This window comes from Salvia hispanica, chromosome 1 (assembly GCF_029641045.1).
Source record: "Salvia hispanica isolate PSC_SH4W2 chromosome 1, Shi_PSC_v1, whole genome shotgun sequence".
Taxonomy (NCBI): domain Eukaryota; kingdom Viridiplantae; phylum Streptophyta; class Magnoliopsida; order Lamiales; family Lamiaceae; genus Salvia; species Salvia hispanica.
In genome coordinates, this window is record NC_142692.1 from 43,831,033 (window position 1) to 43,850,946 (window position 19,914).

The 19,914-nt window shown below is 34.0% G+C and overlaps 1 protein-coding gene and 1 pseudogene across 2 annotated transcripts; both read right to left on the reverse strand.

Annotated features, from left to right (window-relative positions):
• Nucleotides 1–3,287: 3,287 nt before the first annotated feature.
• On the reverse strand, nucleotides 3,288–7,800 carry LOC125223413 (QWRF motif-containing protein 2-like; annotated as a pseudogene). Its single transcript, XR_016134735.1, has 6 exons — nucleotides 5,957–7,800; nucleotides 4,549–4,668; nucleotides 4,189–4,305; nucleotides 4,012–4,101; nucleotides 3,802–3,909; nucleotides 3,288–3,724 (listed from the first exon to the last, which is right to left on the reverse strand). The product of XR_016134735.1 is annotated as a QWRF motif-containing protein 2-like (transcript).
• A 10,358-nt stretch (nucleotides 7,801–18,158) lies between these two features.
• On the reverse strand, nucleotides 18,159–19,677 carry LOC125193083 (small ribosomal subunit protein uS14z/uS14y/uS14x-like). The gene is made up of 3 exons (XM_048090808.1): nucleotides 19,521–19,677; nucleotides 18,402–18,501; nucleotides 18,159–18,300 (listed from the first exon to the last, which is right to left on the reverse strand). Exons 1-3 carry the CDS (start codon nucleotides 19,580–19,582, stop codon nucleotides 18,292–18,294), a joined length of 171 nt encoding a protein of 56 aa, XP_047946765.1. The 5' UTR covers nucleotides 19,583–19,677; the 3' UTR covers nucleotides 18,159–18,291.
• Nucleotides 19,678–19,914: the final 237 nt, after the last annotated feature.

Below are 19,914 nucleotides of genomic sequence, written 5' to 3' on the forward strand. Positions count from 1 at the left end.
CTAGGAGAAACATTGTAGTAATAATCCATTACTTTCTCAGTATGATATTTTCATTTTACATAGAGTAAAGACCAAAATTGGTCCTGAATATATGGTCATTTTACGATTTTGGTCTTAAACTTTATCTTTTGGATTTTTTGGTCATGTACATTTCAAATCGGAACGCAATTAGTCCTTGACTAACTGTTTAGTTAAAAACTAACGGTCAATGGATTTAATCCCGATTTTGACCAAATTAGACTTTTAATTCTGTTTTTTACTCACTAATTAATTCCTTAATTATTTTAGTAAATATTCATTTAAAATCATATCGTGTTATGATTTAGGTTAAAGCTCAAGAAAGAAAACCCAATGGCTACTTTCACAGACAAAAACCTAATGGCTCCACCAACTAGCAAGACAAGAACTAGCAAGCATACCTTAACATTCAACCTAAGCCCGGCAATAGATTGGAATGCAACCACAAGAGATTTTGATAAATCTTCAAAATGAAGGTGGGTGCTCACAAATGGAGTCTTTGTTCTTCAACAATATTCAAAGTCTAATGGCAAAAACCCCAGACATGGGTATTTATACAAGAGGATAAAAGTTCTAAAAAAAGAGAGACAAAAAGCGTTCAAAAACGCAACTCGCACAAAACGCCCGGGTCAGGCGTTTTCCTTGCCCAAGTCGGGCAAACTCTATGTAGTCGGGCGTTTTGCTTGTTGGACTGCGCGGCTTTCGTAAAACGACCATAACTTCCTCTTCCGGGCTCCGATTGAGGCGTGTAAGGTACTCACGCGAAACTCTTTTGACGATGAAGACAATGGTAGTCTTAGAAGATCATTTAGACACCATCTTGATAGGTATATTGATGTTTGAAACGAACTCTAGCTCCGGTGTGGTTTATTGGATGTCTTCATTCCTTCTATTGGTTTGGATTCACGTCATTTTGTTTCTCATTTTCTATCGACGCGTATACTATATGTTTACTTGGGACCATAATCATTTGTTTACTTGGGACCATAATCATTTATTTAGAGAACAAAATTGGAGTTGTCTAAAATGATAATTGTAAATTGTGCAATAAGTTTCACAATAATCGTTTAACCCTTCAAATTTAATTTGATTATAACGGAGTAATTCATTACTTTCTCAGTGATCAGTGTAGTATTTTCATTTTGGGATATTGGCATCTAATATCACGAAACTTTTAAAAAATTAGGTTTTTCCCACGAACTTTAAAATTGGCAAATAATATCATGAACTTTACCTCTTGTCTGTTTTTTCCCACGAATGAAAAAATTCTTCAAATAAACGGATTTTTTTCATAAGTTCTCAACAACAATTTTGAGAGCTTCAAGTTTTTCAATCTTTGAAGATAGTTTTTCTTGAAGTACACCTCCAAAATTGTTTTTCAATCTATTAAAATAACATGAATTTTTTTATTCGTGGAAAAAAACAAACAAGAGGTAAAGTTCGTGATATTATTTGCCAATTTTAAAGTTCGTGAGAAAAACCCAACTTTTTGAAAGTCTTATGATATAGATAGGGGTGTGCATTCGGGTTTCGGTGCGGTTTTTCGCCCAAACCGAACCGAACCCGAAAAATCGAATTTAGGCTAAAATCAAAACCGAACCGAAATCGAAAACCGAAATCCGAAAAACCAAAAACCGAACTAAAAAAAACCGAATTAAACCAAAAAACCGAAATTATATAAAAACCAAAAATCCAAAAAAACGAAAACCGAAAACCGAACCTAAAACCGAAAAATCAGGACAGAAAGTTTCAACAATTACAAACCATAACATTGATAATATCCATAATCTAGAAAGGCATCAACTAACAAATACAAATATGAAATCCACATTCTACAATAAAATTCATCAACCAAAATGTCTTCAACTGAAGTTGTGGAGACGACAGCGTGAAGCTGTCGAGAGAGACGTCGGCATGGTGCGTGAGACAAACCTTCTGAGTTGGGCCGGAGCTGGCCGATGGAGGGGCGATAGGCGAGGACGACGGCTTGGAGTTGGTGGTGGATTGGTGGAGGGGTTAGAGAGAGAGAGGAGAGCGGCGGATCTGTTAGAGAGAGAGATCTGAGAGCGGCGGATATGAGAGGAGAGCGGCGGATCTGAGAAGAGGGAGGAAGGGAGGCGGATTTGTTAGAGAGAGAGGAGAGCGGCAGATGTGAAACAGATTCACAAACGTGATTTTTCAACTTTCAATTTAGGGCATAATTTTGATTATAATTAAATAATATATATATATAAATAATTAAATATAATTCGGTTTTCGGTTATTCGGTTTTATTTCCAACCAAACCGAATCGAACCGAAAAACTGAAATTTTTTAAATTTTAAAACCGAACCGAACCGAAAAACCGAACAAACCGAACCGAATTTTAAATTTTCGGTTTGGATCGGTTCGGATATTCAGTTTTCGGATTTTTTGCTCACCCCTAATATTAGATGCCAATATCCCTTTCATTTTTACATATATTGGCAGCTTTTCTTTCTTCCCTTTTAGTTTTTTGTTTGTTTGAAGAGCTGGACAACTTTTGGAGATTTGTCATCTAGTGAGTTTACTTTTGAAACAGGTTTCATGTCAATTTTTGAATTGAGTTCCTGAGATTTTCAACACTTTGTATTTGTTTCGGAATCAATTCCATTAATGCATATCACTACATAGGATTTACATATTATTAAGTACTCTCTCCGTCTCCGATTAGGAGTCACACTTTAACCAGATACAGGTTTTAAGAAATGTAAAGAAAAATTAGTTTAAAAAGTTAGTGGAACGTGGGACTCATTCTTTTATATTGGTTTTATAATAAAATTTGAGTGAATTAAATTAGTGGAATATGGAACCTACTTACTATTTATGGTAAAAATGAAGTGTGACTCTTAATTGAGGACGGACCGAAATGAAAAAGTGTGGCTCTTAATCGAGGATGGAGAAAGTACTATATAACTAATATCAATATCTAAAAATCGAACTCATATTATACTAACTTTATGCATTCATATTCGTTCACATTTCTTAAAACCTAAGTTGCCAAAAATAAGACAATTATCAGTAGACATAGGGAGTATGGTGTAGTATTTTTTAGTGCATGTACATATGTTGAAGGAAAATTTTATAATCACCCATCCCTTGTAGCAGTGGACCTAGTGGTGACCACCCATCAACCCAACCCCTAATTAAAGTATACTTCCATATTTACTATTTCTCTCCACCAGTTTCTGGAAACTACATAATTACATTTATTACTCATTCTAGAAATTTGAATTCCCACCCATATTAAATTACTTGATGCAAAATGAAAAGTAGCATATACAATTCGGACTAACCAAGAATTTCTTAACAACAATACAAAGTTAGAATATTACATTTATATATATACAACACTTCTCCACATTCTCCATGAGAAACAGAGAGAGAAGTGTGCACTAGCTAGTTAGTGAGACAAAACACTGTAATATTAGATACCTTTGAGGTAGACAACAGGAGAAACCAATGTGTCACCAAAAAATACCTCCGAAGATTAGTCGTCAGTCGTCTGGCCTGTCTCGATCACCTCGGATGCTGCCTTTCACTAGGTCTAAAAGCTCGACCGATGTCACAGTTAGCACGTAGAATGCGCAGTCAGATACAATCAGTAGCTCTATCTGTCTTCGGACATGCTCTTCCGTACACGGTTATTACACTGTACTAGGTGTGTTCTTAGATTACTTTCTTTAACCTGTGATGTTTAGCTCAGGAATGAATCATCAACGATTAACGATGTCCATGACTATTCTCGGGTTTAAGGGCTCATACCTGCATGGCTTCTAAAAGGGAAATGTAGTCTGTGCATTGCTCAAGCAAAGCTCTCTCCTTTTTCATTACTTTCGCCAGTTCACTCACTAAACAACTCACTTCCTCGACCTGAGAGCCATTCGACATAAATGTGAGACTTCTTCGACACTTCTAGAATCGCTAAAATGTCAGATTTTGAAGAACGTAAGAGTACTGAGATAAGGGAGTTACAGTTGGGAGAAGCAAATATGCTGAGTTTGACATTGCTTGCATGACTTCAACAGCTGAACTGATAGCTTTCTGCAAGCTTTGGATGTCAGCCTGCCAAAAAAATCATTTCATCATTCGACTGGCCAAGCTACAATGCAAAAGTTTCGTACACAGTAAATGCATAACCAAGTTACATACGGTGGCTCCTCCGCCAACGGGAAGACGAAGAGTGCTAGCCTTCAAAGCTTCAATAGCTCCGACCACAGAAATCAAGTGGTTTTCATCCAAAGATGCCCAATCCTCCAAAAAGGTCATCTAAATTGCACGAGACAAAAAAAACCACTTCAGATATTGAAAACAAAGATGACCTACTTATTTGATGCCCACCGTCCATGAGCAAAAATACATACACGTCGATTTGGGACCGTGTGAAATGGATGATAAGTATTACTACATATAGATAATTTACCAGGCATGACATGTACACCACCTACACAGCTAGAATGTGCAAATGATCAATAAATGACACAGAATGGGGAAACTGTAAATAGAGCTTACTTGTTTTTTCAAAATGGAAGCTAGTTTCAACTTTTGTCTAAGCAACTGCAATCTGTGTCTTCTTTTAGCGACAGTATCACGTAGATCTGAGCTCGTTATCCATGCGTTCCACAGATTCTTCTGGTGAAGTCAGAAGGTTTTAGCTAATAAATTTCAGAGGCTAAATATAATTTCAGGGAGGCGAAATCAAAATTTATGCAGTACTCAAAGTTGATCATCATACTCCAAGATGGGAATCCCTTACACACTAGATTTGGTCTACCCTATAACTGAAGGAAAACACTCAAAACCTCAAAGAAGATATGCCTCAAAGCTCAAACTACTTGGTATTTCAACAGCACTATCTTTTTATGCCATTTTCAAACTTTCAACATTTCTTCAGTCATTCAATTAAAGATGATGCCTCAAGGCAACACCATCATCCAAGCCAAGCCAGAATAAGCACATTTACATGTAGCACCAATCCAAATATTTGAGATTAAAAAAAAAAAGGATATAATCCACAGAGTGTAACTGATACAGATGAGATATGGTCCCAGTTAGGCAGATCTGCATACATATCTTATGATTTAGTTGCATACTTATCTTTGTGATTTACTTCCTTATTTAAGTAGGATTTGATTTTATCTTATTTATTTCCAAGATCAGTTAATTTATTTTTATCAGGATTAGGATTACTTTTCTGATTGCAGTAGGATTCATTATAATTTCATATATAAAGGATGAGTCAAAACATCTTGGGAAAAGATCAGAGATAGAACGGTATTAGACCATGGCCTCCTGTGTACTTTCAGTTTTAAAGTTTGTTTCCAGTTTATGTTGTTGTTCGTCAGTCTCCAGCCTTTACTCTTATCAGTAAAATCCCACATTTTAAGCTATGTTCACCGTTATCTAGTCAATTTTGATTCTATATAGACATGTATTATAAGGATTTCTAAACTAGTCTGTTATTCATTACAGCCTATAGAGGAGCATTACATGTAAATAAAGCAATTTATACAAACAAGTATTCTCTCCCTCTTGATTTTTTACTATTCACTGTATAGGATTTTAAACCAGCAAAACAATTTTTTTCACATAGATATCATTAAGAGCACCATCCACAGGGATTATAAGATGTTCGATGTAGGTTGTTTTGGCTGCATTCCTGATATTTGTCACAAGATAATGCAGAGCTATTTATAAGCCCTACATTGTTGGCAAGTGAATAATATACAGCACCTACAAAGAAATAACTACAAACAGTTCATTGATCTCTTATCGTTCCATCCGCCTATCAAGAGCTTAAGAGACGCCATCTCTTTTATCATGAATTAATCCATATCTATCATGTATTATGTCAAAAACAAAAGGAACGTCTGCTGATGCAACAAAATGATAGAGAAAAGTATAAGAAGAAGATTCTGACCTCTGCACTGCGTTTCTGTACATGCAAGAACGCTTCAGTTCTAGCATTTACAAAGCGCCACTGCAAGTGCCGGTTGTACAAAAGCCTCAAAAAATGAGCATCTAAGATTTTTCTCTCCCCAACTTTCCCTCTCTGTACATCAACAGCAAAACTAAGAACCGAGGGCGTGTCAGTGAAATTGTTGTTAATGGTGCTAACAGCATTTCTGATGCGAGATGGACTATATCCCCTGGATGGAGACGTTCCCACAGGTGTCATAAGCTTGCTAGGAGATGCAGCCCTAACACTACCACGAATAGGAGACGACATTGTTCTTGGGGATGACATAATTGAACCGTTACCACTATACTTTTTCAACTTAGGGGGCACAATCAGTTTAGAACCAGGACTTGTAGACAAAGGTGAGCCGGGATCCTGCAGTCTCCTAAGACGGCTGTTAGTTTCTTGCCAAAATTTAGCTGAAGCAAAAATTCCACGAGGGCCATTTTTCCTTTGGGAACCAGGGCCACATTCTTGAACTTCTGAAGTGCTACCAGATGAGACACTATCCGAATCAGACGTGGTGAGGTCACATGGCATCAACGCCTCATTATTAACTGAATTTCCATACGGGGATCGTTGAGCCACATTTGGAAGCTCAGAGTGGCCCAAATCGAGACTCGCCCTACCACCAAGCGAAGACCTCCTCTCATCAATCATTGAGTCCTGTAGTGATCGAACAGCATTCCCAGATCCACTCAGGATACTGCTCTCCTCAACACTGCCACTACAATCCATACTCCTCGAAAGGGGATTCATCAACCGATGCCTAGCTGGCCACCTGTGCTGATCAGCAACCTTACAACTCTCTACCTGACCACCTACAACATCGGCCTTCCCCCTCGAAGGAGTACTACCCCTCCTCCTCTCCGGAGTCCCCTTCCTCACACTACTCAAATTAGGGGAAGGAGGAGCCACCTTAGTCTTACTAATAGGCAACGAAAACGCCTCCCCTTGAAACGAAACAGACAAACTCCTAGTCGAGGTCACAAGAAGCTTAGTGGCAGCTGAAACACCACCATTCTTAGGGTCAAAATCAGGAATCAAAGGCCTGGCAGCCACAGACCGCCTCCGGTCTACAGAAACAGACCTCTTAGAGGCTAATGCCGGCGTATTCGCCATAGGGGTGGGGTTTCTTGACACCACAGGCGAGGGGAACCTTCTAGAAGAAGAGGAGGAGGAGGATGAGGAAAGTGAAGATGAATTGGAAGTTGAAGTGGAAGAAGTTGAAGGGGACATGTATCTAGAAGAGACAATTCTTGATTTGGGCTTTTTGGGATTATTGGAAACCCCATTGCTGTTATCTTTTTCAGAGGGCAACAATGGGGGCCTAGTGGTTTTGGGGTTTTGGGGGTCGGTTGTTGAAGCTGCTCCAGAAACAGCAGCCACCATCATCACAATTCAAGAAGGGGAAACACACACAGAGAGAGTGTAAAGACGAGAAATTTGAGGAAACCCTCACATTTTGATTCCAGTAGAAAGAAAGAGACTTACACAGAACCCTCTTGTAATCGGCATTTCAAGATCAAGAGATCCCACTGTAGCTCAAGAAGGCGTTATGGGTATGCAAAAGATTCCACCTTTTTTGCTTTCTTCTTCTTCTTTGAATGTCAGACGCCGCAATACAGCAGCCCATCTAATTTAGGACAAAAATATGAACAATGGTGCAGATGGGTTTGCTGCAAGAATTATAAGAAAGAGAAAGTGTGTGTGTGTGTGTGTGTGTGAGAGAGAGATGAGATTTGGGAGCAAGGAATTCTTGGGCAAATTCAATCTAGCTGAATTGGATTTAGAGAGAAGTGTTGGGGAATCTTAAAATCATTCTCTAATAATACTTTTTTGCACTTTTTTTGTGTTTTAATAATTAGAACTTCTAACATTAATGAAATTTGGATCCACTTTAACATATTCTTCTGTCTATAAAATGTTTTATTTTTAATTTATTTGCCTATCAAAATTAGCTTTTCATTTTGAGTTGTCACTAAATAGTCTTATTTCTATTCATGAAAACTTTTACTAGATTTTTTCTCTTCTTTTCTATTTTACATTTTATCTATTTTTTCATTCTCTCTCCTTTGCCAGATAAGCACATTAGAGCATCCGAAGCGGTGGCGTCCGTCCGTCCGTCCGTGCCGCTGAGCACGAGTTCGTCCGTCCGCCTCTGCGAGTTGTCCGTCCGTGCCAGCGGCACGGTGCTGCTCTTAGCTAAGAGCACGTCCGAACCGCTGAGCAGCCTTACGTGGCGGCACACGATTGGCCAACGGCAATTTTGTTTCTTTTTGTAATTTTTTTAAAAAATTCGAATTTAATTTTAAAAATCATTTTTTAATTATAAAAAAAATATTTTCCCACTTCTCAATAAATTATATCCGTTTTCTACACACTTTTAATTTATTTTTCAATTTTTCCCTCCAAAATTCACTTTTTAATTATGTATTTTTATTTTTTAGAATTTTAATTATGTATTTTTTATATTTTAATATATTTTTATATTGTAGAAATATTTTTAATAATTGAAGTATTTAAATTAAATAATAGAATAGTGGGACCCTTAAGCTTGTCCTTGCGGAAGAGCACGGATGTGGGTGTTGTGCTCTTGCCTAAGGACAAGAAGTAAAAGTGGATCCAGGCCCACTTCCGTGCTCTTATTTAAGAGCACGGATGAGGATACTCTTATAAATTACGAATTGTTTTATGAGTCTTAGTCTAATATGAGTATTGTGATATTTAGTTGAGTATGTGGTCTATTCACTTAAAAGAAATAGAAGTAAATAAGATTTTTAATCATGTACCTATTAAAAATGAGATTTTTATCATGGAAGAAGGATTATATTTTAGTGAGGGAGAATATATTTTGACCGACTTCTTTGGTCTATACCAAGTCTTTATTAGACACTGATAGATGTGTCTCAACTTAAACTTTGGAATTAAATAGATGTAACAAAACTATGCCTCCTTTATAAAATATTTAAGTATTTGTTTGTATTAAGATGGTGATTATGACATTACATTTACCCACTATAGAATTTTTTTTCTCATTTTTCAGTGTATCACTCAATATTGACCAATTACTTATTTTAAATTTTTCTTTATTTTTTGAGTATTTAATAAGTAGTAGTACTATAGTATAATAATGTCAATTAAGGTGGTATATAAAAGTCTATACATATTTTTTCTATTTATGATAGCCATTAAGAAACTAATATATTTAATAGCATGATATGTGGGTGTACTATAAACACATACCTTCGCAGTTGAGATATATATTCATTATTTATACATCATTTAAATGTAAATTTATATAGTACTACTATGTGATTAATATTATTGATAGTACATACACAATATTTTTCTGACTACGTACAAACTTGAGAATTAAGATGATTCAATATGGGTAAGACTTGACACTTCTGCCCCCTCTACAACATTTTGTTACTTAGCAAAATTTCATTCACCTACGCCTAGCTAGGCATGGTCTTTAACTTTAGTTAATGAATTTGTCGATGTATGGGACATAAGAAAATTTAAAACAAAATAAAATTAAAGTAATGTTTTTGCTGTAAAACTTTGACCCCAATGGATTTCTCACATTTTTTATGCAATACCTACTAATATGATGCCACTAATAGGGCACTTAACCCAAAAAAAATAAATATGAATATAGAGCTACGGTTAATCAAATTGCTGCCGTTACAAATAAATTAAGCCATAGGGCATGAATATATTAATCTAACCTAATAAAAACCATTACACATTAGTTTCTACAAAACATATATACCTAAAAAATTGATTTTGATTCCAAATCTAGGTCAAAACCAATTTGGCCAGTAGTTAGTAATAATATGCTTTTGTCAATATCATTTATTAGGTTAGGTTTGAATGTAAGAGTTTTTTTCAATATTTGGCCGAAGTTATATAAACAAACATAGGGTTTTGATCTTGCAAAACTCAATTTTAATACAAAACACGAAATCAATATACGAAGGTCATTTTTGGTCATTGTTAGTTGATTTTTAGGTCATTTTAGTAAGAATGGCCTAAAATGATCTAAAAATAACCTCAAACGCGGATTTTATAAAATGACCTAAAATTGATTGATATGATCTTCCTTATTTTTGGTTAATTATTGACAACCGGATTGGAAAATCTCATGGTCAGGATTTGACCTGTGTTTTGTATCGAGATTAATTTTTATTCTGATCACTTTCCAACAAACATATACTCCTACTCCGTATTCTTTTTTTAGGGGAAATAGCAAACATACGTAACACAACAAAATCAATAGTTACATATATGATTGAAACATAGATTTTTTAGTGAGCTTTGTGCAGGCCAGATACAAAACACGGGCTATTCGGATCGGTAACATAGCTACCAAATGCACAAATAAACCTAGATTACTCCCCTTATCTAGTCCTAATATAGCTACCAAATGGTCCCTAAAGGTGTAACTATTGAAAAGCCACATATCAAGTGAAAATAGTAACTATTCAAATTTCAAAAGCTAAGTATAACTTAGTAATTAATAGATGGATGGAGATTCTAACCTGACGAAGTTGAAAGTTATATCTGAGGGAGGGTGTGTTCTTGCAAATACATTGACATTTTTGTTGATATATTTATACACATAAAATACAAGAAAGTTTTAACCGTTATATATTTGTGTGTGTGTGAGATACATAAAAGTGCCCAAAGAATGAGGGCACGCATTAGATAGGTATTTATATATATATATATATAGGGGCACACTAGGGTGCCACCATAGTTAAAATAACACCATACCACCAATATAGTCCGTTAGATCTCATCTATGGACGCCTAGGATTAAGTTTCGTGAAAAAACACGGGTTTGCAGTCTACTGTAATAGATATTGCAGTCTACTGTATTAGATATTGCAGTCGCGGTAAACTGCAATATTGTTGTGGTACGACTGCAATATTCAATGAACAGCACTGCAATCTGGTAACGTAAAATTAGAAATTTCCTATTTTACCCCTCCGTGTTTTTACACGTGGCAGCATAACAGGCACACGATTTTTAGATCCAATGGCCTAAAATGGTGGTATGATGTTACAATAAAGAGGGTTGTTATCTTAGTACATCCCTATATATATATATATAGGGGAGCATTAAGGTCCTATTGTCCCCTTAGTGTCTATTTCCTTCTTAATATCAACCATTAGATTAGTATGATGGACGGACTAGATGAAGCCTCACAAAATCATCCCGTGTTGCATTATTAGGTTCATTCTGTGCATTATATGGGTAAAATTGTAAAACAACCATGAATAAAAACGGCAGGAGCGAGATTTAAGCAATCCTTCCATATGCTCACTCTCTCTCTCACTCCAAACGTCTCTTCCCACCAGCCCACGATTCTCAAATCGTCTCTCCCATTTCAAACTAGGAAAAACCCTAGCCGCTACTCAAATTGAGAGACACCACCACTCCTGTCGATTTTTCACCGTGAAAAGCACAGCTGATCGACGATTCATAGTTCTAATGTGATTCCTTCGCCGCACGATGATAGATTTAACGTCGACAACAAGGCGGGTTTCAAAAGTTCCGATTTTTGGTAAGAAACACTTCTAATCGTCAATTTTCGCCATTAAAACAGTGACGATTTTGTCACACATTTGGTCGACATTTTTGAAAATCGCTACTATTTGTTCATGTATTTTTGTTTTTTGTTCATTATTCAACCTTTTAGTAAATTCGAGTTCTGAATTTGGGCTACGATCGATTTTATTTATCCCAAATACTCTTACCAAAAACGTCGTTTTTCGGCGTGAAAAGCTCCGTCGTTCGACGATTCGTAGTGCTGAAGTTCCGATTTTTAGTCGCGTGGGCTGATTGAGTTCCGATTTTCAGTCGCGCAGGCCGATTGAGTTTCGATTTGCAACAAGGTGGGTTGCTAAAGTTTCAATTTTTGAAATGGTGTTCACTATGTGGGCTACTCTTTCCATTACAGATGATTTTGTTGATTATTGTGTTATATCTCTGATTTTGGTCTAATTGGATGTAGGTATTGAACTGATTTCGTTGCTGTGTAGTACAAAACATCAATGGCGAAACGAGGAAGACCCTTCAAGAGTCAACCAACACAATCTGAAGGAAAATAGTTTCCCATGTTCTGATGCATGTTTCGTTGATTTTGCTACATTATTGATGATAAATCGTGAATTGTAACTCTGTAAAGTATGCATTACTGTCAATGGTGAGTGTTTGATGAATTGGTTTGCATATGAAACGATTGGTTCAAAACGAGAGGAAGCATTATTAGGTGGTTTACATTATTTGTATAAAACTGTGCATTATTCAGTTTAAAATGTACATTATTAAGTAATTGATGTTATGTTTTGAAGTAAAAACCTAATCTGTACTATTTTTAAAGTTTGAATCTTTGCATTATTTGCCAAATTTTTAACATTATATGTTGACATTATTATTCGGTTAACATGCATTATTATGTTGATATATTGCATTACACAGTAGAAATTTTAAATTATTGAGAATTGGTGTATATCTATGATATTATTATTCGGTTAACATGCATTATTATGCTGATATATTGCATTATTCACTGATCCGTGCACATTATTAGATACTATTGGTACATTATTTACCATACAAAGTCTTAAATGCATTAAAAAATAAAATTTAATTCATGTTGTGGTGCTATAACCTAGCCCCATGGGTTGCCAAACCCAATGGGAATGATTCAAACTCTATGCCCTTTCTAAGTGGGTACTACAACCTAGCCTCATTGATTGCTAAACCCAAAGGACATGAATTCAATTTCCTTTCAACATTATTCTCATCAATTTGTGCATTATTCACTGGGCCGTGTACATTATTAGATACTATTGGTACATTAAATAACTAAAATCGTACATTACTTTCTGCAAAATTACGAGTTGTCCAGTTGATATAAAGACGCTGCAAAAATAATTAAGCTAATCAACTATTATATTCAAGATTAAGAAAGGAAAATAAATTAATGCAATATAACTACCAAATCATGGGAGGTGTGAATTATGGATGGGAGGCGTGAATTATGGAATGAAAATAAATGGTCAATATGTCAACTTCCTTTTCTACCCTTTTTCGAATTTTTTAATATTTTAATTAAATACAAGTGGCTCTATTTTGGGCCATTAGATCTTTAAATTGAATGGCCAAGATTAAAAAGAACAATAGAACAATAAATCAAAAAAGGATATGAATACATCCCTATATATATATATATATATATATAGGGGTGCACTAGGGTGCCACCATAGATAGGATAACACCTTACCATCAATATAGTCCGTTAGATCTCATCTATGGACGTCTAGGATTAAGTTTCGTGAAAAAACACGGGTTTGCAGTCTACCGTATTAGATATTGCAGTCTACTGTATTAAATATTGCAGTCGTGGTAAACTGCAATATTGTTGTGGTAAGACTGCAATATTCAATGAACAGCACTGCAATCTGATAGCGTAAAATTAGAAATTTCCTATTTTACCCCTTCGTGTTTTTACACGTGGCAGCATGACAAGCACATAATTTTCAGATCCAATGGCCTAAAATGATGATATGATGTTACAATAAAGAGGGTTATTATCTTAGTACATCCCTATATATATATATATATATATATATATATATATAAAAGAGTGTGTGAATGTGTGTGATGCTGTATAGGATGCATCGTCACATTCAGTCTCTTTCTACCTCTTCTTTTTTTTTCCCTTGCTTTCCACGCATTCCATGGATATCCATTTCTTCTTTTTACTCTTTTATTTACAATCTTTTTAATTAGACTAGATAGTCAAATGCATATTTTAAACAATCATCGGTTATACAAAAAATAGCATTTAACTAACCATGTAATTCACAATTAAATTTATTTTGATACCTTCACGAAGTAATAAATTAGGATTTGATCCAACTGCCTGGTTTTCATATAGTGGTAGTAGTTAAGTCATTGATCACATAAAAAAGCTATTATCAACCAATTTATAAAATTAAAAAGCATCACCATAATTAAAGAATTTCTTCTAAATAAAAAAACGCATATGACAAATGTGTGCAACACATATTTTTATAATAGGATGTCGTAGAACTTAATTATGTACTAGTATTTTTTAAGCACTCATGACAATCCAATAATTAATTTTGTTTGCCCTTAACTTTGAATTTACTTTTTGATGCTTTATATATCTTCTAACAAAACCCTCTTTTAGATCTTCATATGATTTAATATTCCATTTTTTTATTGCACGTTACGAATATATATACTTTATTGTGATAGTAAATGTAAATTGTGAGTTTTGACTAATTTTGTAAATCGATTCGATTTTTATAATATTCAATTTAGGTACCTTACCAAACAAACCTAACTAAATAAACATTTCCATGATGTATATCCAATTAAATATAATAAAAAAAATTATATGACATGGATTACGATATTTATTTACGGTTCCTATGCATTCCCTGTCAAACACTTGTCTTTGTTGATAATTGCATGAATTCTTGTCTCTCTTATATACATCGCCACTTTCCATATTTCGATACATGCCACATTGCAAGCCCAATAAATTATTAAAATCGAGGGATAGATATTTTCCTTCAATATAAATTTAGGCCACTATTTGTTTGATCTAGAAATTTCCTCGAGATTATGAAGTTATAAACTCTAATCTAATTTGATTGTCATCGAATGACATCGATCTTTTTATATAGGACTATTTACTATTGGTGAATATGGTATACAATGTAACTATAATATAATTAATATTGATTTGCTTCGAAATTCAAGATAATTTATAAAATAAAGACAAAATACGTAAATACTAAAATTACGTGATTCTATCTATATGACTATAACCTTTTGAATGAGATAAATATGTAATGGAGTATATGATAGAATTGGAGATAATAATATAACAAAACTCAACTTTGGCTAAATTTTGATTTTGAATATTGATTTTTTTTCAAAAAAATACACATTAAATTGTTAATTTTATTATTTTGATAATGAGTTGTATACTTGAATATATACCAACCACATTTAATGTGTCACATTGAAAAAGAAAAACTATATATACGCAAACTCCTTAATTTATCTACATTTATTTTGTCGATCAATTAATACCAAAGAATTAAATATAAAATTAAATATAAGAGTATATTAGTAAATAAGTTTGACTAGCACTAAGAAATGAAGTGAAATTATCTAATTGGACGAAATGCGAACTAGTGGAAGATTATTTCCAAATGTTGATGCTAAGTTTAGTCATATTGTAAATGTATATAACACATTAAGCAAGAGATTCATCACATGGCAAAATAAAATAGTATCTCTATATATAGATTCATCATAACTTCTCTATCTAACTAATTTCTAGACCAACGACTTGCCAACAATATGCAATTAGTTTAGATTTCATTCCTTTCCAATCAACAATTATGTAAACACATATATATACATCGTATATATACATGTGTTATAGAGCTCATACACGTAGCATATGTATTTCCAAACCCCCTCCATTGCAAAATAAATAAAAAATATGTCAAATTTCGTTATTTATAATTCTATTTTTGATAAGTGTGGAATGGACTTTTATAATATATTTTGTGAAATATTTGACGGTTTGTCTTAATTTCAAATTGAAAACATATATATAGACGAATACGTAGTATATATATGTACTTTAACAAATGAAAATTGATTCATAAATTTTACACTACACATGCATGCACTTCCTTGATGGGTCAATATCTTAAAAGTTTGGTAGTTGGAAAATTCGATGGCATTTGACTTAAGTAACACTTGCTAAATTAAATGTGATAGTTAAATTGTGATTGATTAGAAATCAATGACTCAAAGTGATTTATAATTCAAGAAAATTGTGTGTCGTAACCACTCAAACTACTGCCCCTTTTTTGCATTATTTGTACAGTATTTTTCTTTAAGGAATGTTTGGCCGATTATGTTTATGGAGTATAAATGATTGAAAATGGTGGCACTTCATTGTTTTCAAGCTATCAACTTTTTTATTAAGTTTTCCTTTAATTAGATTTCCGCGAAAGAGGGTATGGAATCTCACTTTTGAAGTAAGATTTATGTTCAAACGAATGAATATATCATGCCAAGTCACTATCACAGGTATCTTTAACTTTTCTTAAAAAAGTATTGTGTGCAATACAATTTTCACACATAAAGATTCAGTAAGTAGCCTCAAGAAAATTGTGTTACGTAAAGTGTACTATAATACATAGTAGTACTTAAAAATTTAAAGTTAGTGTGAAATATTAAATTTCAGCTAAAGTTTATAATTTTAGAGATCAATATTCCTATAAAAGTTGTATTATTTGTCCCATTCTAAGTGGGCGGATGTCGCGGATGTAATTTGGCATGGAATTTTATGTAGTGTTATTTTGTTAGTAAAGTAGAGAGAATAAAGTAAGAGATAACGAAAAAGTAGAGAGGGTGATATTTTCATAATTAGAAATGAATTATTTAGAGTGGAACATCCAAAAAGGAAAATGGTTCACTTAGAGTGGAACGGAGAGAATATAATATTAGAATTTTCAAATAAATCGGATCAGATTGGGCCACGATCGGCCCACCATAAAATAAAATGGGATTGAGCTAGAGTCATCGGTTAAACCCTGAACCCTATTGATTCAATAACCTTATATTTTACTTCCTCCATTCCATAATAAATGTCACCCTTTTCCTTTTAGTTTGTCTCATGTTACATTTTGTTTAGATATAAATGCCATCTCTCACATTAATGGAAATATACTATTTTCTCTCTCCACTTAACATAAAAAAAAAACAACAAATCTCATGTCATTATCCAAGTGTGTCATCTATTGTTGGAAATTAAAACAACTATACATAACTTTAAGAATATAAACCATTTGATTATGTAAATTCACGATGCATTCATATTAATTGGTGATAATGAAGAATAACCATATAGGATGAGTGCTAGGTGTATTTATTCAATAAATGCAATAACTCATAGGAGTATATAACTGGGACAAGTTCATAGTAATAAAGATCTAGGATAACAACCCAGGTTGAAAGTTGATGGTTCGATATGAATAAAGTTGGCATCCTTGGAAAAAATAATGAATTTGTCAGTAGGTTTTAGGATCAAGATCTTCAGTAAAAATTTCATGGTCATTTCATACCAAATAGCATGATGATATGGTATACCTCACTACTAATTTATTGAGAAACAAAAGTAAAAAAAGTCTCACATGCCACATAAATCTAACTTCAATACATTATACAAACGGCTCCATTAATTAATTTATGGAGGTAGCATAATCCTAGTATTAGATATGGAATGGCTATATCCTAGAATTCGATACTCCAATATCTCTCTTATAATATAAAATTATTATGTGTATTGCATTTCATTCGGTCTTATCATATCATACAATACAGATAAGAAATCATCTCCAAATTTTTCATCTCCAAATTTTCTAGTCTTAAATTTTATTTCTACAAAATTTTTGTATATATGAATATAAAACAAAGACAAATATTTTTACCCATCAAATCCTAAAATAGTACTACTATCAAACAATTATAACGTGAAAGTTATGTAATAGTATGATTACTTTTTTGTGGGCAAAACGTTATTATTATATTATGAAATTAATTTACATATTCACGCCAATTCTAGGATATTATAAGATAAATATGGGCGTATCAAATTTATGATTTTTATACTATTATATGGCCATTCCATATCTAATACTAGGTCTAGGATTATGCTACCTTTCATAAATTGATTATTGGAGCACCGTTAGTTTAGTGTATTGAAGTTAAATTTATGTGGCATGTAAGATCTTTTTTACTTTCATTTGTCAATAAATTAGTGGTGCATGTTATTTGTTTTAAGTAGTTGGGTGCAAAGTGCTACAATCTAGTCATTTTACGAACGAAACAGACTTAATTGAAAGAATAAAAATGCCTTCCACAGCCCAGAACATAGAAACCTACCCAATCCAATTTTACTGTATATATTCAATTTTCAAGAATGTGGAGTATATATTGTGCTTTCCACTAATAAAATTAAAAGCAAAAATATTGTCAAATTATAAAGAAGCACACAAGTTTTTTGCGAAAAAAAAGAGGGTCCAATAAAACAAAAAATCTCATGGTTTACCATCTAATAAGAGTTTAAACATGGTTTATAACAGTCATCCATTCTTGAATAAATGGCTACCACTAAATAAATCAAAACGACCCTCTGCAAAGTCCATGCCGGAACAGTCTAGCGATACTGCAAAAGGAACGAAGACAGATGAGCATCAAGTGTCATCATCTTAAACAGAGAATCAAAGAGATAAAAAGGAAGCCAAGCGCTGCAAATACAACAAGTACCTTAATAAAGCCAATTTCCTTAGCATTGCTGCGGAAGCATTGCCTGCAGCACATCAAACCATACTTCCTAATAATTCCATGAGGGTTCCCGCAAACACGGCTGTCAAAAAATAAATTATAGTAGTTCAACACAAATTTGAGGTGCATTCACTTGCGGTCTCTCCCTCTATGTGCACTCATAAGAACCATCACGTTTATTCATAACAAAACAACTATCACTTCTCACTGATTGTATTGCAAGGGAGATAGAAGTTTTTTCCTACAGATTTTGCTGAAACCAAAAAAAAGGACTACATTCACTTCCAAAGGCTCACTCAACAAAATCAGTAGTAGAAACCACCAGAGATAGTCAGCTCTGGGATATAAAATAAGTTGAGTTGAGTTTAGGGGGATATTTTTTTCTCCAATGAAGTGTACATTTAAAGAGGCATATTGCCAGGTTGTAACTTGCAAGCTAAAAGCATCTCTAGGGCTGCATCAATTTTAAAAAACATGTCACTCAAACCTTGTGCATAATTACTATGTAAAAAGAAATTGCACCAAACAGAAAAGTAATACTACTATGAAGTAAAAACCATTCCACATAACGTCTAAACGGAGCAACAACTACAGAGGAATTCTTGCTTTCTAATGGTGACTGCTCAATGCCAAAACAAAACCACAAATAAGACTCATGAGTTGAGAATCTCGTGCCAGAGATGAGCAAAATTGTTCAAGTCTGCAAATAAATCCCATTGCATTTGAGAAAGTATGCTGCACAATTGCAGCATTTTTACCACATCAGAATAATGTTGGAAAACATTTTGGGATTTTATACATTGTTCATGTCAAAATTTCTAACAAATTCATATTTTATTTCTCCATCTTCAATCAGTATAAATCAAACAACATTCGTAGAGATACAGCAATTATCATAAAAACTATTCCTAGTCATGAATAATTTGGTGCACAACTCAATATATAAAGCTAGCTACGTTTCGTCTTCAAATAAAACAAAATCGAAGAATTGCATCCCCAATAAATTTCCCCGATTACAAGAGCAAACCAACAAAAACAAAAAGAAATTAAAGCATAATTAAACAAAAAAAAACATATAGAAATAGGAAATTATGCCGGTACCATGTGCGGGATCCAGGGCCATAGGTTTTTGGGTGAGAATTCCAGATGTTAGAGTGCCCCATCTTCCTCTCTCTCTCTCTCGGCAAGAATTAGGCTAATGAATCTGTGTTACAATGGAAAGAGTCGGATGAATTTATAATCCTGCAAACTAAAACCCTAATGTTGATTTCGAAATAACGAGATTGGGGGGCATATATGGGTCGGCCCACCTCCAACCATATAGCTTGGGCCCTGGCCTGGCTCAGGGCTTTTATTTCTATAAATTCAAACCCAGGTGTGGATTGTGTAGAAAAATACTACTCCCTCCGTCCCCGATTAAGTGTCACACTTTTCCATTTCGGTCCGTCCTCAATTAAGAGTCACACTTCATTATGACTATAAATCATAACTCAAT

Bases quoted from the DNA above. Each gene is read 5' to 3' on its own strand.
- LOC125193083 (XM_048090808.1), bottom strand. From the start codon at position 19,582: ATGGGGCACTCTAACATCTGGAATTCTCACCCAAAAACCTATGGCCCT. The intron at 18,502-19,520 runs GTACCGGCATAA...ATTTTTTGACAG, and splicing joins GGCCCTGGATCCCGCACATG to CCGTGTTTGCGGGAACCCTC.